The sequence below is a fragment of the Cyrtonyx montezumae genome, unplaced genomic scaffold (genome assembly GCF_038088225.1).
Source record: "Cyrtonyx montezumae isolate F1298 unplaced genomic scaffold, pur_monq_1.0 scaffold_0, whole genome shotgun sequence".
Taxonomy (NCBI): Eukaryota; Metazoa; Chordata; class Aves; order Galliformes; family Odontophoridae; genus Cyrtonyx; species Cyrtonyx montezumae.
This window is the reverse complement of record NW_027071824.1, coordinates 46,457,371-46,480,197: the sequence shown is the minus strand read 5'-3', so window position 1 is coordinate 46,480,197 and position 22,827 is coordinate 46,457,371. Positions and strand designations below refer to the sequence as shown.

The 22,827-nt window shown below is 43.0% G+C and overlaps 1 protein-coding gene across 2 annotated transcripts; it reads left to right on the top strand.

Annotated features, from left to right (window-relative positions):
- Positions 1-587: 587 nt before the first annotated feature.
- Positions 588-22,170, top strand: HSF2 (heat shock transcription factor 2). 2 transcript variants are annotated; one of them, XM_065734373.1, is made up of 13 exons: positions 588-770; positions 4,032-4,140; positions 4,362-4,489; positions 5,251-5,375; positions 8,627-8,702; positions 9,820-9,881; positions 9,992-10,076; positions 10,937-11,106; positions 12,219-12,488; positions 12,951-13,056; positions 17,836-17,889; positions 20,954-21,038; positions 21,223-22,170. In XM_065734373.1, the coding sequence occupies exons 1-13, from the start codon at positions 621-623 to the stop codon at positions 21,507-21,509; spliced, it is 1,707 nt and encodes a 568-aa protein (XP_065590445.1). In that variant the 5' UTR covers positions 588-620; the 3' UTR covers positions 21,510-22,170. The 2 variants fall into 2 exon arrangements, with proteins under 2 accessions (XP_065590445.1, XP_065590440.1); XM_065734368.1 differs by lacking the exon at positions 17,836-17,889 and having other exon boundaries at positions 596-770.
- The last annotated feature ends 657 nt before the right edge of the window (positions 22,171-22,827 follow it).

Sequence of the window (22,827 nt, the reverse complement as noted above, 5' to 3'; positions counted from 1 at the left end):
GGTTACTCTTTGTGACACTGCTTTTAAGAATATATGAAAGTATGCTATAAGGCAAGATTCCATCCCAAAGCCCAGATATCTGTTGCCAAAATTCACTTAAGAGAGAGTAGGGCTGCCCGCTGCTCTACCGTGACGAGGAAGAGACTGGTGCTGTTGAGATTTTAAGCATACATGACGTGAAAATAAATAGGAAGCTATAGGAGTAGATGTCCAGCTTGATAGCATTGGCTTCCTGCCCACCTCTGGCAGCAGCGCGCCGCCCCTGCGGCTCTCCCAGTACCGCCCCGGAGCAGCAGGCGAGGACCCATTGGTCCCCGCCCCGCGCTAATTTGCATACGGGGCTCGCGCCCGGCCCCGTGCCCCGCCCCTCACGGGTGTGCGGCCGTGCGCGTGCTGTTGTGGCACGTGAGGGCGGCGCACGTGGGCCCGTTATATAAAACACGGGGGGCGGAGGGGCGGGGAGGTACCTGAACGGCACGCAGGCGCGCGGGCTGCGGGTGGTCGCGCATGCGGGGCAGCTCTGTGCGCAAGCGCGCTGGGCGAGGGGCGGGGCTGCGTGGCGCTGCTTCCCCTCCTCCTGCGCCCCTCCCCCGGTCAGACGGCAGAGGTCCCGAGCGACGATGAAGCAGGAGCCCCAGCAGCAGCAGCAGCAGCCGCAGCCGCCGGCCCAGCAGCCACCCCCTGTCGGCGCGGGGGTGCCGGCCTTTCTCAGCAAGCTGTGGGCACTGGTGGGCGAGGCGCCCAGCAACCAGCTTATCACCTGGAGCCAGGTGCGGCCGAGCGATCCCCGGCCCGTGGGTCGCCCCGCCCCGGCCGCGTGCCCGGCGGCCGCGGGAGGCCGCTCCCCTCCGGCCGCGGCGGTGCGGGCCGTAGCCGAGGCCTTAGGGACGGCGTCGGCCTCAGCGCGGCGGGAAATCCGGGCGCGGCCTTCAGCGGGGGGAGCGGCCCCGGCGCGGTTATCCGGGGACCGCGTGCGGCTGGAAGCGCGGGCGCGGGTGGCAGCCCAGGGCCCAGGCCCTGCCGCCGGCTGCGCAGCCTGCCCGGGCGCGGCTGGGGCGGGGAGCTGCTGCGGGGCACGGGAAGGTGGGAGAATGGCCCCGCTCCTCTGGGCCGGGCGGCCACGTGGGGTTGCCGTTGTGGCTGCGCCGGCCGCGGCCACCTGCACGCGGTGTGGCTGCGGGATGCCCCGCGCCTGCCCCGGGGCGGCCTTTGTTCTCCCGGCCCGGCTGCGTTCCGCACCTTGGGTGGATGGAGCGGGGCATGGTCTCCGAGGGATGTTCCCGAGTGCCCGTTGTGTTGGGGGGAGGGACGGGCGGTGTTTGGGCGGCCGCTGCTGTTGCTTTTCAGAGGTCGTGGAACCGGCAGTTGCCGTCCTGATGTGCGTCTGCTTTGGCTCGATCCTTTTAGCTTATTAAAAGGAAAACCTGAGAAGGATGCCCTTTCCTTTTGAAGCCCTTGTACTAAAAGGCAGGCTGCTGTGGTGAATAATAAAAAAGCGTTATCAGATTACAGAGTTTAGAAGTATCTTCAAGGATTGCAAGGCAGGAAGTAACTGCTTGCTCCCGTGCAGTGGAAGGGGCCAGCAAGTTTAGTGCAGTGGACGTCATTAACTTGTGATGAACGGTTTGTTTTATGAACGACTTCATTTTTTCTGGATCTTAAACAATTTACCAGTAACTAACCCTGAAAAAATAATAAAATCCCATTCATTTTTATGGTGAGGGTGATGGTGCACTGGCACGGCCTGCCCAGGGGGGTTGTGGAGTCTCCTCTGGAGATATTCATGACCTGCCTGGACGCCTACCTGTGCACCTGGTGTAGGGAACCTGCTTTGGCACGGGGGTTGGACTTGATGATCTCTTGAGGTCCCTTCCAACCCCTACAGTTCTGTGATTCTCAGACAGTGCAGGTGTCTTCAAGTGCTGTAGAAATAACAGCTTTCAGCTGATTTGAGCGCATGCAGTATTCTACTGGCAGATGGGTTGCCAGTAGTTTCAGCTTTGTGGAGAATTGAACAAATTGCTCAGAGTAGTTGTGGATGCCCTACCCTGGAGGTGTTCGAAGCCAGGTTGGATTGGGCCCTGTGCAGCCTTATCCTAGTGGGTGTCAGCCCTGCCTGCAGCAGGGGAGTGGAACTAGATGGTCATTAAGATCCCCTCCAACCATGATTGCTGCCTACACTCCAGCAGCTTCTGTTTTTGTTTTCTTTTTATTTCTCTTCTGAAATAGCGGTACCGAGGACAATGTAAAATGTTGCCTAACGTAAGAAGGGCCTCTTTTTTTTTTGCCACCTCATGTTTCGTGGATGCTTCCCAAATTAATTGCTTGTGTTTATCTCAAGTAAATATGCCAGGGATGCTGTTTGGTACCTTTGTGTTACTTCCACAATTATGGATAAAGGCAGAATTTGAGATTCTGCGAGGCAGTTTGTGGAAGGAAGGTATACTGATTGTAGTTCACGTTATCAGCCTCCAGCAGCTCCTATATGGGGGAAGGCACTGGGAGACCTTTGTATATAAATGTTGACATATTTGAAAAATATGTTGCCTTGGGTGTAATAGTGAAGGAAGAGTACAGTTATTTTGGCATTTTATTGTTTTCTGTGCAAATCTGTATATTCACATTGTAAAGATAAACGCTGAAGCAAAACAGCTGAATTTTGTCTTCCTGCATATGTATCTCAGAGGAGGCATGGGTTGCAGGAGTAACAAATGAAGTGCATAGAAGATTGTTACTGACAGCAGCATACAACAGGACTTGAGAACTGTGTTTAAGTACATAGTAATGCTTCACTGGGTTAAAGCTGGGCCTTGGCATTTGATTCCAGCATCGGGGCAGCAAGGAACAGTGGAGGTATCTCCCTAATGTTCTGAGATAGGTTTGAAATTTTTTCAAGGTGCTAATGAGGTTAGGTGCTGCACAAAAGCTGTCTGTTGGCATTACAAGTCACTGTAGCACTATTTAATTACCTTCAGCTGGCGAGTTAGGTTAACCTAAAATGATCTGTTCTTACCCTTCCTTTTATTTCCCGTTTTCCTTACGCTGCCTGTTTCTTAGCAGGAGATAGGAGTACATTGTTGGAAAATTGGGAGGCTTTTTGTTTGTCAGAAGTGAGTTCCCAAGTCAGCAATCTTCCTATGATCACATGGTTGGTTCTTAAAGCTTCTTTCTTGGGGTGCATGCAGCTGCTGGCATCTCAGAGTAGGGAGCAAGTGGGTCTCCTTGAGCTGAAGGGCTTCTGAAAAGATGGAGCATTAAGTGCTGGCGTTTGTCAAAGATGATATGTGAGGTGAGAGTACTGTGAATAGATTACAGATAAAACCTGTGCCAGTTTGAAGCCTCTAATTCTTATTATGCCAATTACTTGTCCTTTAGTTAATGGAGCAAGATTATTGAAGAACAAAAACAAAGAACAGAGGCTTCTTTTTGTCTCGGTCTGTGGATGTAATTTGAGGATCAGTTTATTGGGTAGAAGATCAATCCTCCCAGAGCTGGCACACAGGAAGAGGAAATTGTCTTGAGTGCTTTTTTGGTATTTCTGAAATCTGGTGGACAGGCTCAGCTTTTTTGACAGCTCCATCTTGTCTGCAAGTCATATTTTATGCTGGGTAGCAGAAAGGATTTCAGCTGTGATTGTGTTTGTTTGTTTTTGGTATTTTTGCTTTGACCTTGCACGGTCTCTTTGAGATCTCTCTCACTCTCAAGATCTTGGAGCATATACATACAGTATTGGTGGTATTTGCTGTAGTGAAACTGGTGCTCATTGGTAAACTTTTCAGTAATACATTTCTTCAGGAAGTGTGCGAAGAAATAGTGGAAATGTTCTCTTTTAGATGTGGATGGCAATGCAAATTGTTAGTTCTCTGTTGCTTTGCAACTGGGGTTATACACTTTTGTTGTGGAAAACTGCAGGCAAGCAGATCAGTTACGTACTGTGTGCACAAAGGAAACATTCCTATGGGGTGATTAATTCTGCAAGCCCAGAGTGTGCTCTACAATAGTCTTAAGTAGCTTTATGTCTCTCGTTTTAGAATGGCCAGAGTTTCTTGGTGTTGGATGAACAGAGATTTGCGAAAGAGATTCTGCCTAAGTACTTCAAGCACAACAACATGGCAAGCTTTGTCAGACAGTTAAACATGTGTAAGTTCTTGGGTGTTTTTTTTCCTGTTTGCTCCTGTCACAATTAAAGATTCTGTATGTGTTTAGTTATGTGTTATGTCCTTTTGAACAGTTCCACTGAATTGTTGTATTTAGAGTATTGTCTCATCCTCAAAATTGATGGAAGGATGGTTGGAGCAATATAGTTTGAATTCCTTAGTGTGAGTTTTGAGAGATGAGTTTTTTCTTTTTTTTTTTTAAAGATGGTTTCCGTAAAGTTGTCCATGTTGATTCTGGGATTGTCAAACTGGAGCGAGATGGTCTAGTGGAGTTTCAGCACCCATATTTTAAGCAGGGTCGAGAGGACTTGCTGGAACATATTAAAAGGAAGGTCAGTGAAAATTCATTATATAAAACAACTATAGTAATTGTAAATGAATAGCAGAGTTCATGGCAAGTTTTATTTGTGGGACTGTAAGTTCAAATAAGCTTGGAGTTTGGTGCTCTCATATATATTCTGATTTATTTAAGTTATTTTGGTGGTTTTGACTAGGCTGCTTTATCTAATTCCTGTTATAGTTAAGTTTGACTGGCCTTGAAAGTAAGTTATGCAAATGGGTTTATCAAATACACATTAAGAATGCAGAACATGCTTTAACTTTACCATCGCTAATGTATCAGTTTGTTTTTAATGTAGTTTGTTTCAAAACATAGCTAATGCAAGAAGTAAGCTTCCCACCCAGGAGAGCAGTAAGTGAACATACAAACATGTTTGTTATGCTGCCATTACATTTCTGGAATTTGCTCTGCTGTTACTGAGATTCAGGTGAATAAAAATATAGATATCAAACAGCAATACAGTGACTACAGTGAGAGAGAAATGCTTGTTAGCACTGGGTTAATTTGAAGCAGTTATGATGTAGAGCGCTGAGTACTATGCCTGGAGAATGTGGACATACACAAATGCTTATAATCAGTAAGGCTGATGTGGTGTCTGCTGTAAGAAGTCTGTTTCTGACTTATGTATTTGATGCTTGGTTTATTACTGATTTGAACTCAGGTTATCATCAAGTTAAACTTTAACTGCAAAAGAAAATAATAATTAACAATGAGTGAAGGGAAGTGTTGTTTCTGGATTCTTGTCTCTTAAAGGTTTCTTCTTCGAGACCTGAAGAAAACAAGATAAGCCAGGAGGATCTCTCCAAAATAATAAGTAGTGCACAGAAAGTGGAGATTAAACAAGAGACTATTGAATCTCGACTGTCTGCCCTGAAAAGGTAAATGCACTGTCAACAGCTGATCCCTAAAATTCAGTAGTTCTGATAATAGATATTGGAAAATAAATATGGCATAAATATAAGACCTGATTTTGATTTCTTAGTGTCTAGCTTGGACTACTGTTGTAGGAAGATAAACTTCAGTAAAAGACATGCATTAAAATTGAATATTTAAATGTGACTAAAAGTAATAGGCAAAACTCGTGTTTGAAGAATCGTCTTGAATTCAGCTTCCTTAATGCTGCTACGGTGGAATATTCAACTAAGGTCTCAGCATGTGCCAAATGTGTTTAGTCTGAGGTAGTTTGTTTTTTGTAAATTACTTACAGTACTTTCATACTACAATTAATGTTTTTACTCGTTGCTTTTTTATTTTCCTCTTGCTGTCTTCATTCCCTCAGTGCTGAATTTACAGAACAGTTACTGCTTATGAAAATTTGTTTGGAAATCTAACTTGGAAATTTGTTAGTTGCAACCACAGATGTATAGAATCTAAAATCCAAATATAAATTGAGTATTTTTAGAGTATTATTGCCTGATTACTAATTATGTCTTGTTCTTAACAATATGAGCAGTATGTGTCAGAATTATCTGAGTGTGTGGATGAGTATGTGGATGAAGACAAGGTGTACACTCTTGCACTGTAAGTCACAGTACCTCAGTGGTAACTTTCTCTCTTCAAACTGAGAAAATAATTGCTTGCCTCTGTGCCAGAGGTAACTAGTAAGTTCATATTCTGGAAAGTAAATGGTTTCATTCGGTTGACATCTTCAATTACTGAAGTTTCAAAGACAAACTTATTTTGTCTAGGAAGGGTCTTTATTAGAAACTGGCCAGTCTAGATTAAAAAGGCTTATATTCTCTGTATTGAGTCATGTATGAATTTGGGTTGGAAGAAACCTCAGGAGGCCATCAGGTTCAAACCAAGCTCAGAGCAGAGCTGACAGGCTGAAATGATCACTGGTTTCTAACGTCTGGACATTTTGCAAAGGTGGGAATGATAGAATGTTTAGTCTTTATCATCTAAGTTGCTGTTCACTGAGTTCTAAATGATTTCGTTAAAATTGGATCTATATCAGAAGACCCAGTCTTAGGAAGTATGTTCCTAAAGCTAGTGGGAGGATTGGGAAAGTTCAGAATCACATTGTTGAATTTGTGATGGAACTGTGTCTTTAAACTGTTGGACGTTTTAATCCTCAAACTGCTACTAAGCTGCGTCTCACTGCATATCAGCAGCTGTTTATGAAAACTCAGCTTAAGGTTCCCTAAAAGCATGAAACACCAGTGGAGAGATTTTCATCCTTTTTTGGCATATGACTTGAAAATTAAACTGTGAAAGAGGGAAGTGTGGTATGTTGTTTTTCCTTATGTACTGAAGCTTTTGATATTATCTACTGTATGCCTCATGCTGTCAGAGACCACGGGATTCATGGGTGTGATAGCAAGGGTCACTTTACAGCAGGTTTTGTGCTGTCTCAGTTCTGGACTCTTGTGAGAACTGGAAGCAGCCAAGGGTTGTAAAATGGCAGTGTTTCAGGAAAGCTACTATCCGTGCTGTGCTCATCACCTAATGTACCCTTTTACTGGGGTAAACTAAAGGCAACCTACAGCTATGTGTAAGACTTGAGCTTGTTTGTTCTCTGAAGGTCTGTTCAAGATGGTTGTACAGGTTCAGATGGCTTCCCTCTAGCAAGAAGTGTGTGAGGGAGGGCAAATAGGCTTAATAAATATGATCAACTGCAGTATTTACACTGTCTTCAACATGGTCACCACCATTAGCTGTATGTCCCCACTAGTGAAAAACAAGGACATGCATGATGTGCTCATAAAAATCTATACCAGCTGAAATGACCCACTGTTTCACAGCTGCTATTCTGTTGTAGTTGCTAGGAAGATGTTGCCCACACAGTCCATCTTTTGTCAGCCTGAACAGATGGAAGGCACGGGGCACCAAATCCAGACTATAATGGTGGGTGTGGTAGTACAGTGCAACCAAGGTTGGCAGTGTGCTGCTCTACAGTCTTCAGACTGTTGCGGAGCCTGGAGTTACAGTGCTGCAGGAGGTTGCATTCTCTGGCCTGGCTCTGGAAGTCTGAGCCTTCATCTTTTATCAATGTCTTGATGCATCAGTCAGAGTTGATGGTCCAGGTTCCAGGAAATCCAGGAAGAAGGGTTGCCCTTTTTCTATCCCTGAAGAGAGTTCTCATCACTACTGGCTGAGATCTGTGTCTTGAGCTTTTTCTTTGAGGGTGTATTCACATGTTGCCACTTCATGGACAGCCATTTTGACTTCAGCTCGTAATGGTGACACTGCATCTCATCTTTGGTAATGATTTGATCTAAGAAATTGTTGCCTTCAGCCTCACATCGATTCAGTAGATCCTGACAAACTTTCATACAGTATTCTTGCTGTTCCTGTGAGAGCATTCATGGGACCCAATTGGCACAAACTTCAAGGTATTCCAGTGTTGCCACTGTTGTTTCCAATGCATTGAAGCTCATAGTCAGTTTCTTGGTTGAAGTTTGCTGATTCACATGGATTAGCTGATAGATGGAGATACTCTTCATTACCCAATGTGACAGCTGTGCGTGGCCATCCAGAACACAGCTTGTCTTTGACACTGCTGAAATGTACCACCCACCACCTCAGTGTGCTCACTTCCACTGTTTGGTCTCCATAAACATTCTTCAAGTGTCAATGAAGGTCAGCGGGTGCAATTTTTTCCATGTGAAAGAATTCAGTGGCACACCATTGCTTCAGATGCCATTTTGTCAGGCTGCCTTTCTGCTGCCATCTGTTACACAGCATCAGAACATAATAGAATGTTGATGGGAAGGGTCAGCATCTACTGCCATGCCACCAACATCCACTTTGACGTTGTGGATCAGTGTAATAAAATAGGGGGCATTACTTTCAGAGTAGTTCTCCTTGTATGAAAAGAAGTAACTTTGTTATGTGAAAGGCCACAAAATAATTCTAAGATGTAGAATTTGTAGTAATATATAGTGAGTAATGCATAACTTGGGGGAAAAATGCCTTATGAAGGCTGGAAGTTCTCTTCAGGATATTTGTTGTGTTTGGTTCTCCATTTTATAGTAATTTGCAAGGATTGCTAAGTGATTTTTCTTCTTTTTCATGCAATATATAAAACATTTCAGAGAGCTTAAATAAAATTATTTAACAAAAAATGTTAAATTATGAATACTTTAAAATTTAGTTTTTGATTTTTTAAATTATCCTTTTCTAACAGGGAGAATGAATCTCTTTGGAGGGAAGTGGCAGAACTGAGAGCAAAACATCTGAAGCAACAGCAAGTTATTCGGAAGGTAGGGCTTCATTCAGACATTATCAGTGAGTGCTTCTGAACTAGGAATACTCTTACTGCCCTCGTATCAGCTGGAATTGAGCTGGATTTCTTCACAGTGTCTGATATGATGCTGTATTTTGGCTTTAGGAGAAAAAGAATGCTGATAACACAGCAGTGTTTTAGTTGTTTCTGAGCAGCCCTGTACAAAGTCAGGGATGTTTCAGCTTCTCCTACCGCCCTGCCAGCGAGAGAGACTGGGGGTGAACAAGGAGCTGTGGGGGAACAGAACCAGGACAGCTGACAGAGACTGTCCTGTACCATACAGTATCATGCAGGACTGTAAAACTGGAGCAGTTGGCTTGGAGGAGCAGCTGCTGATCAGGAACTGGCTTGGGTGTTGGTTGGTGGATAGTGAGCAATCGCTTTGTGTCACCTATTTTGTAAATACATACATGTGTATGTAGATGTGTATATATTTTTACCATTACTGTTGTGCCTTTTCTGTGTATATTGGAAGCTATTTCCACTTAAAACTAATCTTGTTTTTCTAATAGTATCATAACAATATGTTATTGAATGGAACCCCCTGATAATTTGTTAGCTTAGCTTGACTCAGATCCGTGATCTACCAAAACTGATGTAAATTCAAAGAGTTTGCAGATCTTATTGTTGTTTTTGTTTTTTTAAAGCAAATATTTACATTATAGCAATACTGTAAGCAGCAGATAATTGTTTTTTTTTGCTAGATACATGTATTCAATTTTAAAGGTCAAAATGCACAGGAAGTTAGACTGAAATTTCAAAGGGAAAGGTAATGATGAATACTATCAGCTTTATGGATGTTTTTTCTTTTTTTTTTTTTTTTGAGTTTATCAAGAAAAGCCTTTCAGTAGGCCACAGTATTTATAGATACAGGTTATGTATATGGTCAGTATCCTTATGTTGCTTATGAGAATTTTTCTAATAGCAGAATCTATTGATATATTTTTTTTCTGCATACCAATACACACAATAAGTGTTCTGCTGTTTATGTGCAGATGTTATTATTGCAGTGCTCTGCTTTGGAGGTACGTTTTTGCTTTGGGAGAAGCAATTGTAGAGCAGTGTAACTAACAATAGTATTCTTCTCTTTGTAGATTGTACAATTTATTGTTACCTTGGTGCAGAATAACCAACTAGTGAGCCTAAAACGCAAGAGGTACGTATGTTCTTGAAAGGTTGCTATCCGGTCGGTATACTGACATTTTTTTCTTGAATAAAACATAAGAATTAGTTCCTTGATGGCTTTCTTCCTTTGCTGTGATTTAGGCCTCTACTTCTGAACACTAATGGACCGACAAAGTCGAATGTATTTCAGCAAATTGTGAAAGAACCAGCTGATAATAACCATCATGTAAGTTTTATTTTTAATTATTTGTTATGGTGAAGGAAGGAGTGGAGAGGGCCAGACAGATTGTGTCTTTCTTGCTAGGGGTAGAAATACCAAGAGCTTTCAACTTTTAGAAGTTGTATGCCATGTTCCCTTTAGAAACAAGTGTGTTGATAATTACCATTCACTTTTCAGTGTAAGCACATAAAAGCCACTTATCTATGTATTGAATATAGTGTCATGGAAAAATACTGATAGTAGTTGCTTTTAATATTAGTGCTGTTAAGGATGTGTATGTTATGTTATTGTTGTCTTGAGCTAGGAGGCACAGTACATGAAGAAGAGTTCACCTGCAGGGCAGCATGTAGCTTTGCAAAATCATGTCAAGTTTTTGTGCTGCTTGAATGTGTCACACTGCTGAAACTTTTTCTGCTGTACAAGTAATTCTGGGTGGGGAAATTACAAAATGAGCTCTCAAGCTTGGGACTAGAATTAATAGCTTTATAAAGAAGTGTAAGTGGCAGGTCACAACTAATAGTAAGTTTTTTAGTGTTTGTTACTAGTAGTCTTTGTAGCTTTTTGTTGCTTTTGTTGCCTGACATTGCTAGTACCTTATTTGAATACCTTTTATTACTTGTCAAACACTTTTTTCTGTAACTGCTCTTTTACAGCTTGCTCATATATTTATATATGCATTATCTCTATATGTATGTATATTTTTATGTCTATTAAACATAGATCTGTGTAAACCCATTATGGTCTCTAAGGTATAGGAGAACTCTTCTACTTCTTTAGAATTGCAGTATTGAAAGATACAGTGATAACTGTCAGAATGCTGAAGCTAATGGTCCTTCTGTCCCCTCATTCTTAAAAATCATTCTCAGGTACCTCTCAACAGAACTGAGGGCTTAAAACAAAGAGAACAAATTTCAGATGACATCATTATTTATGATGTTACTGAGGATGTGGCTGATGAGGAAAATACCATGGTTGATGAAGAAAATGCTCCCATTACACCAGACACAAATGAAGATAACACTTCAGATTCTTCCAAGTAAGAAGTTTTTAGAAGTCTACATAAGTAAAGTGGCTTTAGATGCTGAATAGTATGCAGTAACTCAGATGCCTTGAGTACTCTTACATGTATAGGAGCACGATCTCTGAATTGGTGCTGGATTTCCTCTGGATTTATTCTGTGTAGTTGACTGGCTGTAGGAGTTCTAATATGTTGATAGAAAACAGTGAAAATTAATTTGTATTATTCCGCTCTTGTTAAATGTACTATTTGTCCAGAGACAGAATAAATGATCTCTACTTACTTTTGTTTGTAAATTTGGATAGATATTCAATTTCAGGAACTGTTTATTTATTTCGTAGTCCCAAGTGTTTTGTGACTGCATTCTTTCTATACTTAGCACTACAGAACAATTGTGGTTCAGAGATTAAGATGCAGCTCTGTTCCTTAGTTGCATGGTATTGATAGAACCTGTATTATGCTGCAAGGAATAAAATCTAGGTATTACTATCTTGCACTTGATCTTGTACCATTCTGTTTGTTGAACTGATGTCTGGGTATGCATTCTCTGATAGAAAAGTTTAATTGAGGTAAGGTTGTAGTAGGCAACACAATTAAGGGTTAATAGAACTGTGAAAATAAGGAGGCCAGCAAATTGCAAGTTTTTCTTTGTGTTTAGATTACTGTCCTTGTATACATAACAAACTTAGTTAACTGTAACTGTGTTGATTGAGATTTAGCCACAACAGGAACATCCAGAGTAAAATTATGTTCCAACAGAGAGCTGCAAACTACACGTGGTCTGTTTTGTTTGGTAGTCTTGCATGTTTTTTCTACTTCATACATGGTTCATGTTTATGTGGAAGCTTATACTTGTTCTAACACAAAAACATCAGACTTCCAGTATGCTCATAGTAGTTGTTATGGTGGTCTAGTACAGCAGTGTTTACTAGCTGAGCTACGTTAACTGTAGTGAGTGTTACTGTGCCGTGTCAGTGGAAAATAGATATGTTTAGAATATCTGGTATTTCCTTTTAGAATGCAGGAATCAGTAGGAAAGTTAACTTCCATATTTTAGCTTGGCTGAAATGGAAAGTAACCAAACCTATGAGTATATAGAATATTCATATTTCATTTGTCTCATTTTACAGCTGCAGTCGTTCTCCTGATATCGTAATTGTGGAAGATGATAATGAGGAGGAATATGCCCCTGTAATTCAAGGGGATAAATGCACAGAATCGGTTGCTGTCTCAGCTAATGATCCTCTCAGCCCAGTCAGTGACAGCACGAGTCCGCTCATGTCAAGTGCTGTGCAGCTGAATAACCAGTCAGCTCTAACTGCAGAAGACCCAGTCTCAATGATGGATTCCATACTCAATGAGAACGGAGTAATTTCACAGAATATAAATCTTCTTGGAAAGTTAGTAGCTTGGTTTTTTTTTAAGTATCAGGAATTATTGTATGAAGTCAGAAGAACTGAATAGTCACTCCTGTTGAGAGCTTACTAGCTTTATTCTGGTAATGTAATTTGACAGTATAATGTTGTAGATAATGCTGTTTAAACTGACGTTGATGTCAGAATTTATCTGCAGGGTCTCTGCAGGCAGATTGGATTCCATTAGGACAAGTGAGATGCAGAAGTTGTGTTTCTGCTGATGATGGTCATAGTCTAACATCAACTTAATTTCTCTTTTGGAGTACCTGCCTTACTTGGCCTCTCCTGTGTAGAGTTTAAGTCTTTCCCAGAAGTGTAATGAAAAACAGTCATCGTAGTTGTCGTGAAAATTTTTAGGTGATGTAGTATATCTGTGTAAAAACTGATTATTTTTTTTCTTCATTCTGTTAATAGAGGCAATATGACAATATTGTTTTTGTCTTCCAGAGTTGAACTTCTGGATTATCTTGACAGTATCGACTGCAGTTTAGAGGACTTCCAGGCCATGCTATCAGGACGACAGTTCAGCATAGATCCAGATCTGCTGTTTGATGTAATTTTCATAGAACCACAGAATGGCTTGGGTTAGAGGGGTCTTTAAAGATCGTCTAGTTCCAGCCCCACTGGCTAATGGATGAGGTTGCCATCCACTAGATCAGGCTGTCCAGCCCCCTGTCCAACCTGACCTTGAAAGCCTCTAGTTCCAAAGCCTCGTGACCCCCTAAGTAAAAACTTTCCTAATATCTAATCAAAATCTACCTTTTTTTTTTTTTTAATTTTTTTTAAGATTAAAACCTTTCTCCCTTGTCCTATTTCTGTCAGGCCATGTAAAAAAAATTAGTCTTCCTTCTGTTTATTATAGAACTCTTTTAAGTATTGAAAGGTTACAATAAGGCTTCCCCAGAGCCTTCTGTTTTCTAGACTGAACATGTCCAACTCTTTCCACCTTTGCAGGAGAGGTATTCCAGCCCTCTGGTCATGTTTATGGCCTTCCGCTGGACCTTTTCCACCAATTCCATGTTCTTCTTGTCCTGGAGGTCCCAGGCTTTTATGCAGTACTCTCAGTGATGCTGAGTAGAGTTGTACAGTCACATCCCTTGTCCTGCTAACCACCCCTCTTTCAGTTCAGCTCAGGATACCATGGGTCTTCAAGGCTCCTGTTCTTTTCATCCACTTGAACCGTAACGTCCTACTTGGCAGGGCTGCTCTGAAAGATTTTTCTTCTAGTCTGTACTCATCTGGGATTACCCTGACCCAAGTTCAACACGTTACACTTGAGCCTCATTAAATCTCTTGTAAGTTCTTGTAGGCCCACTTCTTAAACTAGTCCAGGCCTGTTCAGATACCATCATTTCCTTCTGTTATATCAACTGTACCACTCAGCTCTCTCACCAACTAGCTGAAGGTGTTTCAGATACCTCCTCATTTATACCTTAATATAGCTTTGAGGAGATTGTTTTCCATGGTTGTAGGCACAGACATGAGGCTCACCAGCCTGTAGTTTCCTAGATCTTCTTTTCTCCTTGTCTTAAAAACGGGAGTGATGTTTTCCTTTTCCTAGTCCAGGACTCTGGGATGCATTTCATTCAACCCCATGGACTTGAAAAGATTCACTCACATAAGGTGATCTTCTGACTTACTCTTTGCTTACAATTGGAGGGATTTTTCTCCCCCAACTCCTGTTCAGGAATAGAAGAGATGTGGGAAGCCTGACTGCCAGTAGAGACCAAGGAAGAGAGCTTACTGAGTCTCTTCCATGCTTGTCACGGACAGTTTTCTGGCTACACTTTCCTTGGCTGTTCTGTTCTGACCTGTGTACCTGTTGGACACTTTATTATTTTTCACATCCCTTGCCCAGTTCAGTTCCATGTACACCTTGGCTTTCTTTATCCCATCTCTTCATATCCAGATGACATCGCTCTGGTCTTCCCAGGCCCCATGTCCCTGCTTCCACCTCTGCATTTCTTACCTATCAGTTTAACCAACAGGTTCTTCAGCCATTCTGGTTTCCTGCTCTCCTGCTTAAGTTAAGAAGCTGGGGGGTGGAGAGCACTTGTGCTCTGAGAGAGGCATCCTTAAAGAGCTGGCTGCTCTGGTCTGCTCTTTTCTTCCTAAGGATAGCTTCCCAGGGGGTCTCATCCAATAATTCCTTATACAGCTGGAATTCTGTTCTTCAAGAGTTCAAGGTCCTAACTATACTCTTTGCCTGGCCGATGTTTCTTGAGATGATGAACTCAAGCCAGACATGGTCTCTACGGCCCAGACTGCCTCCAATTTTAAACTCTTTAATAAGCATATCTGAATTGATGAGCACTAGGTCAAATGATGCTTTAGCACTGGTTGGTTTGTTTAATACCTGGATAAGAAAGTTATCCTCAGTGCTTGCTTGCAGCCCGCTGAGTTGCTTTCCCACCAGACATCCAAGTGGTTAAAATCCCCTATCAAGATGTGAACCTGTGAGCATGGCACTTATAGTTGAAGCAAAAAGGCGTCGTCCACAAGCTGCCCTTGAACAGGCAGTATGCAGTAGGCCTGGACAGCCACATGTCCTTTATTGTTTCTGTCCTTTATTTTTACCCACAAGCTCTCGATCTGTTTGTGACTGCTTGTAAGAGGCAGCTTTTCACAATTTTATTAACTTTGTAGCACAGGGAGGAGCTCTCCAGCCTCTCCTGCCTTTCCCATCTCTTCTAAAAAGCTTATAACCCTCAGTTGTAGTGTTCCAGTTGTGTCATTTGTCTAACTGTGTTTCCATGATAAGAATTAGGTCATCATTTTTTAATGGAGTTGTTATTTCTCCTCCTCATTTCCTGTGCTATGTGCACAGGGGCACTTCAGCTGAGCTGTCATCGATGTTACCTTCTTGGAAGAGACCTCATGACTATCTTTGGCACAAATCTGAGGTTTTCTCCTGCTGCATCCTAAAGTGACAGTGTTCCCTGTCTCTTTTCTGTCACTCAGAAATACATCCTCTCCCCCATTCTAATTCAGTTTAAAGCAGTTTAAGGCAGTTTACTGCCTAGAACATTCTTGCTGCACTTGGTCAGTTGCACCTGACATTAGCTCTATTCCTTATCCCTTCAACATCCTCCTAAAGGATCTCTCTTAATGTTTTGTAATATCTTTGTTGCAGCCTCATGTGACCCAGCTTGAGTGATCATGGGTGGATAGTAGTTCTCTGGTTTTATCAGACTTTATAGCCTATTCTGTCGTGATTGTGGCCCCTGGAGCACCAAACCTGTCTGGAGAGATGATCCACACGGCAAATGGGTGCCACACTGCCTCTCAGTCCCAGATTACTAATATGCCCTGTTTTCAGTGGCACTGCTTCTGACTTGGGTCCTTGGTGGGATAACCACATTTAGTTGGTCCATTCCTGGGTCTGAACCCTTACCCATGCGTTCTCTTCTTTCCAACTCAGGAGTCTTCTATCTGTTACTTAGGGGCACTTTGGGGGCAAGGTGAAGGCTCCTTCTATAAGTGAAGTTGAGGGTCTGGTTTCCCTCGTTCTGCATGTTTCTGTGGTCTGTCTCCTCCACTTTGGAACTAGCTTAGCTTCTTCTCCTTGCAGGGACTTAAGGCAAGGCTGTTGACCTGCCTGTGTCACTGAACAGCAGAACTGATGTGCTGCTTCCTGGTTGCTTGTGCTCCCAGGGGACTCACTCATGTTGAGGGTGTTAATGCTGCTTGTCTTGGTCCTGCCCATGCCTCCTTAGCTGCACTCAAAGAACTGGCAGCCCCAGATGGCTCTCCCCTTGTCCTGGGGTCTCCTGTGTCAGGACTACTGTTGCATGCTATAATTCCCTGCTCTACTGCAGAATGTACCTGTGCTGGGGCTGATTGCCTTGGAAAATGACCCGAATTTTCTTTGTTTCAACATTCTTACTGTTTTGGTAGTACATTAACTTGTGTTGATTGTTACTATTTAAAATGGATGAGATTTTTTTTTTTGCCTTCCCTTTAAAAACTGAAAGTTATAAATTATGTATGTGTATCTGGGGTGTTGGTAAAACTGTAATACACAACTGCCCCCAGTGCATGCTGTAGTGATGATATTGATTTAAACTTTTGATTGAATTATGGCTTTTGTAGTGAAATAATGCTTGTATTTTTTTGCTACATGAACTCAGATACTGGTGAGATTAATAATCTTCCTTTGAAGTAGCCTTGCACGTTATCTGTCACCTTCTCAGTTAAGCCTGTGTGTGCTAAAAAAACCTCTTTTATTTTACAAGTGTCTCTGATATTTCAAGTTATTTTTTATGAGTATTTGTATGTTCTTAATTTCTCTTCAGGTTCATGTCAAGTAGAGTGATGTGGTTGGAAGGGGCCTGTGCAGGTCATCTAGTCCAACCCTCTTGCTCAGAGGCCAGCATGAAAGTCTCATCATGTTGCTCTGAGCCTTGTCAGCACAGTCTGAACTCTCCAAAGGGAGATTGCGCAGTCTGCTTGGGTGCCTGCTCTACTGCTTTGCTCTCTGTAAAGAATTTTCTTATGTCAGTCACAATTTTTTCCTGCTGCAGCATGAAACTCACATCTTGTTCTATATCCAGCTCTGTGGAGTTTGTCATCTCAGTTAACACTTCCTTAGTAGCAGAGAAGTGCACTTAACCGCCCTTGTCTGTCCTCCACAGGCAGGGAGGACAGATAAGCCATGCTTCATCAGCCCATTTTATGTCTCATGCCCCCTAACCATCCCTCCAGACTCTCTAGTTTGAACGTTCTAATACTGGGCTAAAGCTCACGACTCCCTGCAGCATGGTCATGCTGCTGGCTCGTGTGGGGTGTAGTCTAGCAGGACTCCAATCTCTGAGGAGCGATTCCCTGTCTGTTTGGTCACTAACCTGGGTCGGTGCATGGGGTTATTGTGTCCTTGATACGTTTGTCTGTTGAACTTGATAGAGTAACTGTTAGCCCACTTTTCCAGCTTGCTGAGATCCCTCTTAACACCGGCTCTGCTCTCCCATGTATTGTTGATTCTTTCTGGTTTGGTGCTTCTTGAAAACTTGTTCAGGGTTTGTTCCTCATTATTGTACTCAGAATTCTCCGTGGAGCAAATGAAGAATGAATCAGTATTTCTAGGACTGCAGCACACAGTGTTACTCCAAGTTAGATATGCTTACAGTTTCTTTGGGGTTTTTTTGTGACTCAAGTTTGTGTGATTCCAAACTTTTTCTTTGCAGAAGTGGTAACTGCCTGTAAATAAACTTGTGTTATGATTGGGGGTGAAAACATAGTTCAAGGATTATTCTCACACACGCACGTTTGACATTCTGGTATTTTTAATAGGACATTGAGATACCTAAAGCTTGATGTGTTTTGTCTTATTCAGCTTTTTACAAGCTCCGTGCAGATGAATCCCACAGATCATATCCCTAATAACAAAGTAAGTCTTAAATCCATTGCTCAATGTACACGGTAGTTGAGAGATGCAAACTTTTTTGATTCTTTACTGTTTTCTTTACGGGTATAGTAGCACTTTTTTCATTCTTTACTTTCAAGACTTTCAGAAGGATAGAAGAGCTGCAGGTGAATTCATCCTGTTTGTTAGGTTTTAAGTAGGAAGGAGTAATTAGGGGCACATAATGTCATTTAGGACTATCAGGCCAACACCTGTGCGTATTACTAGTCTTTTTTGTATCCTCTCAAAGTTTAGATTTTGCAAACATACAGACTTTGTCAGAAAGCTTTCATCTGTGCTGTCTGGTGAGAAATAGAACAGGCAGCAGAGCAACGTACTAGCTCCTAGAGTTTGTCCCGTTCGTTTGTGAGCATTAGTTATTGTTTTACTGAGTCTGTTTCCATTTCATGTTTTTGGTTTTTTTTTCTGCCAGTCTCTGTTGGTTGAAGTAACTGATACCAGTGCCTCCTTTCACAGGGTCATAGCATAGCAGTTGGAAGGGTCTGCTGGAGACCCTCTCTGCTAAAGCAGGTTCTCTAGGGTAGGTTGCACAAGGAAGTTCCATCTCCAGAACATCTCCAGAGGAGGCACCACACCCTCTCTGGGCAGCCTGTGCCAGTGCTCTGTCCCCCTCAAAGTAAAGAAGTTCTTCCTGTGTTCCAGTTTCTGTCTTGTCCCTTGTCCTGCACTTGGCACCACTGGAAAGAGCCTGACTCCATCCTCTTGACTCCTAACTTTTAAAATATATATGTACTGATCCTTCAGGCTAAACAGTCCAAGGTCTCTCAGCCTTTCTCATCAGAGATGCTCCAGGCCCTTGATCAACTTCTTAACCCTCTGCTGGACATTCTAAAATTTCCTTGTCTTTCTTGGAGCTGAGAAGGCTGGAGCTGGACACTGTACTCCAGATGTGGCCTCATCAGGGCAGAGTGAAGTGGGAGGAGAACCTCCCTTGAGGCTGCACTCTTAATGCACCCCAGGATACCGTTGGCTGTAGTGGTGATGTGTGCATGCTGCTGGCTCATGGACAACAGGATTGTTTTCTTCAGAGCTTCTTTACAGCAGGTCAGCTGCTAACCTGTGCAGTCACACCTCCCTAGCTGCAGGATGCTTCCCTTGCTCTTGCTGAACTTCAAAAGGTTCCTCTTGACCTAAGTGTACTCTCTAGCTGTGCAGTTCTTGCTGAATGGCAGCACAGCTTTCTGGTGTGTCAGCCACTCCTCCCAGCTTCACATTGTCAGCAAACTTACTGAGGGTGCATTCTATCCCCTTATTTAGGTCACAGATGAAGATGGTGTTAAACAAGACCAAACCCAGTATCCACTTCTGGGGAACAGTGCTAGCAACAATTCCCCAGCTAGACTGCTGCTGATCACAACCACTTCTTAGTCCACCTTTCTATCCGCTCATCTTTCCCACATGTTCCAGGCTTACCTACGAGGATGTTAAGGGAGACAGTATCAAAGCTTTACTGAAGTTGAGGTCCACAGCATCCACTGTTGGCTATTCAGCCAGTTGTGTCATTATGGAAGACTGCCATGCTGGCCAAGCGTGATTTCCCCTTGGTGAGCCCACACTGACTTCTGATAACTTTCTTTTCTTCCACTTTGCTTGGAGATGACATCCAGAATAAGGTGGTCCTCATCCAAGTTCTTTCTCCAGACTCTCTTCTAGGGTCTAGGATTGCTGAGGGCCAGGCATAGCAGTAAAGACTGAAGCAATGAAGGTGTTCAGTAACTGTGTTTTCAGCGTCCTCCATTTACCAGGGCACCCACCTCATTCAGCAGCAGGGCCACCTCTTTTCCTAGTCTTCCTTTTGTTGCTGATGTACTTAAAGAAGCTCTTCTTTGTTGTTGTTAACCTTTCCTCGCTGGATTTAATTCCATGTGGGCCTTAGTCTTCCTCATTGCCTACCTGCATGCCATGATAGCGTTCATATGTGCCTTCCAAGTGGTCAGACCCTTATTCCAGAGACTTCCATTTGCATTTGTCCATGAACTCCTTGCTCATCCGTGCAGTCCTGCTTTTACCTGACTTCTTACTCTCAGGGTTGCAGCGATCTTGAACTTGGAAGAAGCGGTGTCTGAATGTCATCAGATTCTCTTGAGCTCCCCTTACCTTCCAATGCTGGAACCCACAGGTTGCCTCCCAGTGGATCCTTAAACAGGTCTCCCAAAGGCCAGGATTGCAATCCTTATTACTGTAGTGTTTTTTCCACACATGATCTGAATTCCGCTATCTTAATGGTGTCTGCAGTCGAGGCTTCTCCCAGTCTTCACACTCCCCACCTGTCCTTTGTAAGAACAACGTCCAGTCATGCTCCTCTCAGCTCCTCCGTTGCTTGTGTTGGAATCATCAGTGCTCTGCAGGACCCTGGACTGTGTCTACTTGGCAGTGCTGCTTTTCCAGCAAATACCAGTGCTATTGAAATCCTGCCATAAGAAGTACCTGTGACTGTGAGGCTCTTTTCAACTTCCTCTTGCTTTTCAGGTGGCCAGCAGTGAGCACCTGTGGTGGTGTCACCCATATTAGCATGCCTCATTCTTAACTGTAAGCTCTCAACTCTTTGCTCATCCCTTGGCAGAGCTTAAGACTTAGCCCTTTACTGGCCTGTCTTTGAAAAGTGTGCGCCTCCATGAGCTGTCCTGCGTGTTCTTTGTGATCACGGTGAGATCTCAGTCCTGTGACCACACGCATCTATCTAGTTCTTCCTACTCACCGTGGTGTGTGGCCTGGTATGGGGGTGCTTCAGAAAAGGAAAGGGGAGCTGAGAATGTTGGTTTCCCAGAGGGATGCAGGAGGATCGACGTTAACTATACACACAGTTAACGTTTGGCCGGCCTGGTGTCACGGGAGGCATCAGGAATGTTTGTCATGGTTCTGCTTGGCCTGGCCGTGCCCCAGTCAGCTGCAGCATTGTGAGCCCTTTTGGACCTGCTCCCCAAAACCTTCAGTGTTAAGCCTTTCTTTTCAGATAGTTCTAGTGTCACTGCACTTGCACTGAAGCGGCTTTGAGAGTATGCTTTTTAAATGTAACTTTATTTTCTAGATGGAGACAAAGGGAATAGAAACTACCAAGAATAATGCTGGCCCAGATGCCTTGCAGGAAACAGAAGTTTCTAAACCTAAATCGGGTAAGTTGTAATAAGTGCAGTACTTCATGTCGTAGTTTTTTCTTTGATCGTTTTAGAACAAGCGTGCAGCTTTTTAATATGCTTAATTTTTGAAGGATTGTGTGAGGTGTATGTTTTTTTTTTACCATCCTACACCTAGAGCAGCACGTCAGCTGTAACGTGTTGGCAATGTTTTTTCCTCTAGATAAACAGCTCATACAGTACACCGCGTTTCCACTGCTTGCGTTCCTGGATGGGAACCCAGGCTCCACTGTGGAGAGTGGGAGCTCTGCAACTGAAACTCCTTCTGTGGACAAAGCCCTGGAGGTGGACGAGCTCCTGGAGAGCAGCCTGGATCCCGAACCCACTCAGAGCAAGCTGGTGCGCTTGGAGCCGCTCACAGAGGCAGAGGCGAGCGAAGCCACGCTGTTCTATTTATGCGAACTTGCCCCGGCACCCATGGACACAGACATGCCGTTCTTGGACAACTGATGTCACGGGGACTGTGTACATAGTCGTTGAGAGGAACTATTTATTTAGAACATTGTTTGGTATGAGTTTTTTGTAAGTCACTGTTTTATGTAACCAGATACCGTGGAATCTGAAATACCTTTGCTATCCTACAGGCAATTGTTTCGGTGCAGTTAGACGAGCTGTTAGGCTTGGTTGGCAGTACCAGGTTGGACTGTTACAGTGCTGCTGTCAGATGCTTGGTGTGCCCACATGTATCTCCAGATACCTGAGGTAACCAAACACTTTAAGCTTTCATTTATGGTTTCTTCCACTTCTGGTCTTACATATAATGATGATGAAAACTAGTAGTGTATGGTTAGGGAGCACTGACTTCCTGTATTATTTTTTTTTCTATTTTCTACAAACTTATGTTTATTAAATAAAAGGCTTTTTTGGGGTGGGGGGGACCAGGACCTGATGTTAGGCTTTTTTTTTCCCTGCTTGAACTGGGAACAAAGTGCCTGTACCTTGCTAAATCTTGGTTCTGCCTTACTTTCACTTCAGTGGAAGTGCTTATACATAGCACAAACTGGGGAAGAAGTTCTTTACAGCCACCAGGCCCCTTGACTGCATGAGTACTTTAACTTGGACCATCTACTCCGATAAAATAAACGTTATGTAAGTAAGTGTGACAGCTTAAGGGTTGTCTTTTATTCCCTGTAACAAGCGGATGTGAATGTGACAGCCTCTGTTTTTTATTGCCTTAACTGTGCCAAACATTTTTCCTTGTCTGCAAGTCTTGAGATGTGAGATCTATTTCTAAGATCCCAGCTGCAGTAGAAGAGCCAGTAGTTAGTGTAGCAAACACAATATACAGCATGTTACTTTTCTCCTTTGGTTCCTTATGAACAACTGCTACAGAGCCCACTTATGCAGCTCCAATTACCCTTTGGCCCTGCTGCTTAAGTAGGAGCACAGCCTCAAACATAAAGCATTCTCATGTTTTGAGTGAGATGGGTGCAGAGAGCCTGAGCTGACAGGTATCGTTTCCAGCACTGTCATTGTACTTCAAAATGTGCAAGGAATGTAAGACTCAAACTCACTACAGCATGTTCATCAGAACTACGAGACATCAAAAGTCATCACACAGCTTCATCCAAATTTATTTATTAAGTTAACAACATATTCCAAATGACTGCAAGCCTTCACTGATCCATTCATTACCATCTTGAGTTTGAGTGACATGTCACACCTCCACGATAAATGTAAGGATGAGTTAGTTATAATAAAAGCTTAGAAAAGAATTAGCAACAAGAAGTAACAGTATAAACACATCACAGTAATAGATAATCATGGC

What these genes read in the sequence shown, in the direction of transcription:
- HSF2 (XM_065734373.1), top strand. Translation starts at nt 621, where the DNA reads ATGAAGCAGGAGCCCCAGCAGCAGCAGCAGCAGCCGCAGCCGCCGGCC. An exon ending in AGCTTATCACCTGGAGCCAG is followed by an intron (nt 771 to 4,031) that starts GTGCGGCCGAGC and finishes CTCTCGTTTTAG; the next exon opens with AATGGCCAGAGTTTCTTGGT. An exon ending in CGACTGTCTGCCCTGAAAAG is followed by an intron (nt 5,376 to 8,626) that starts GTAAATGCACTG and finishes CTTTTCTAACAG; the next exon opens with GGAGAATGAATCTCTTTGGA.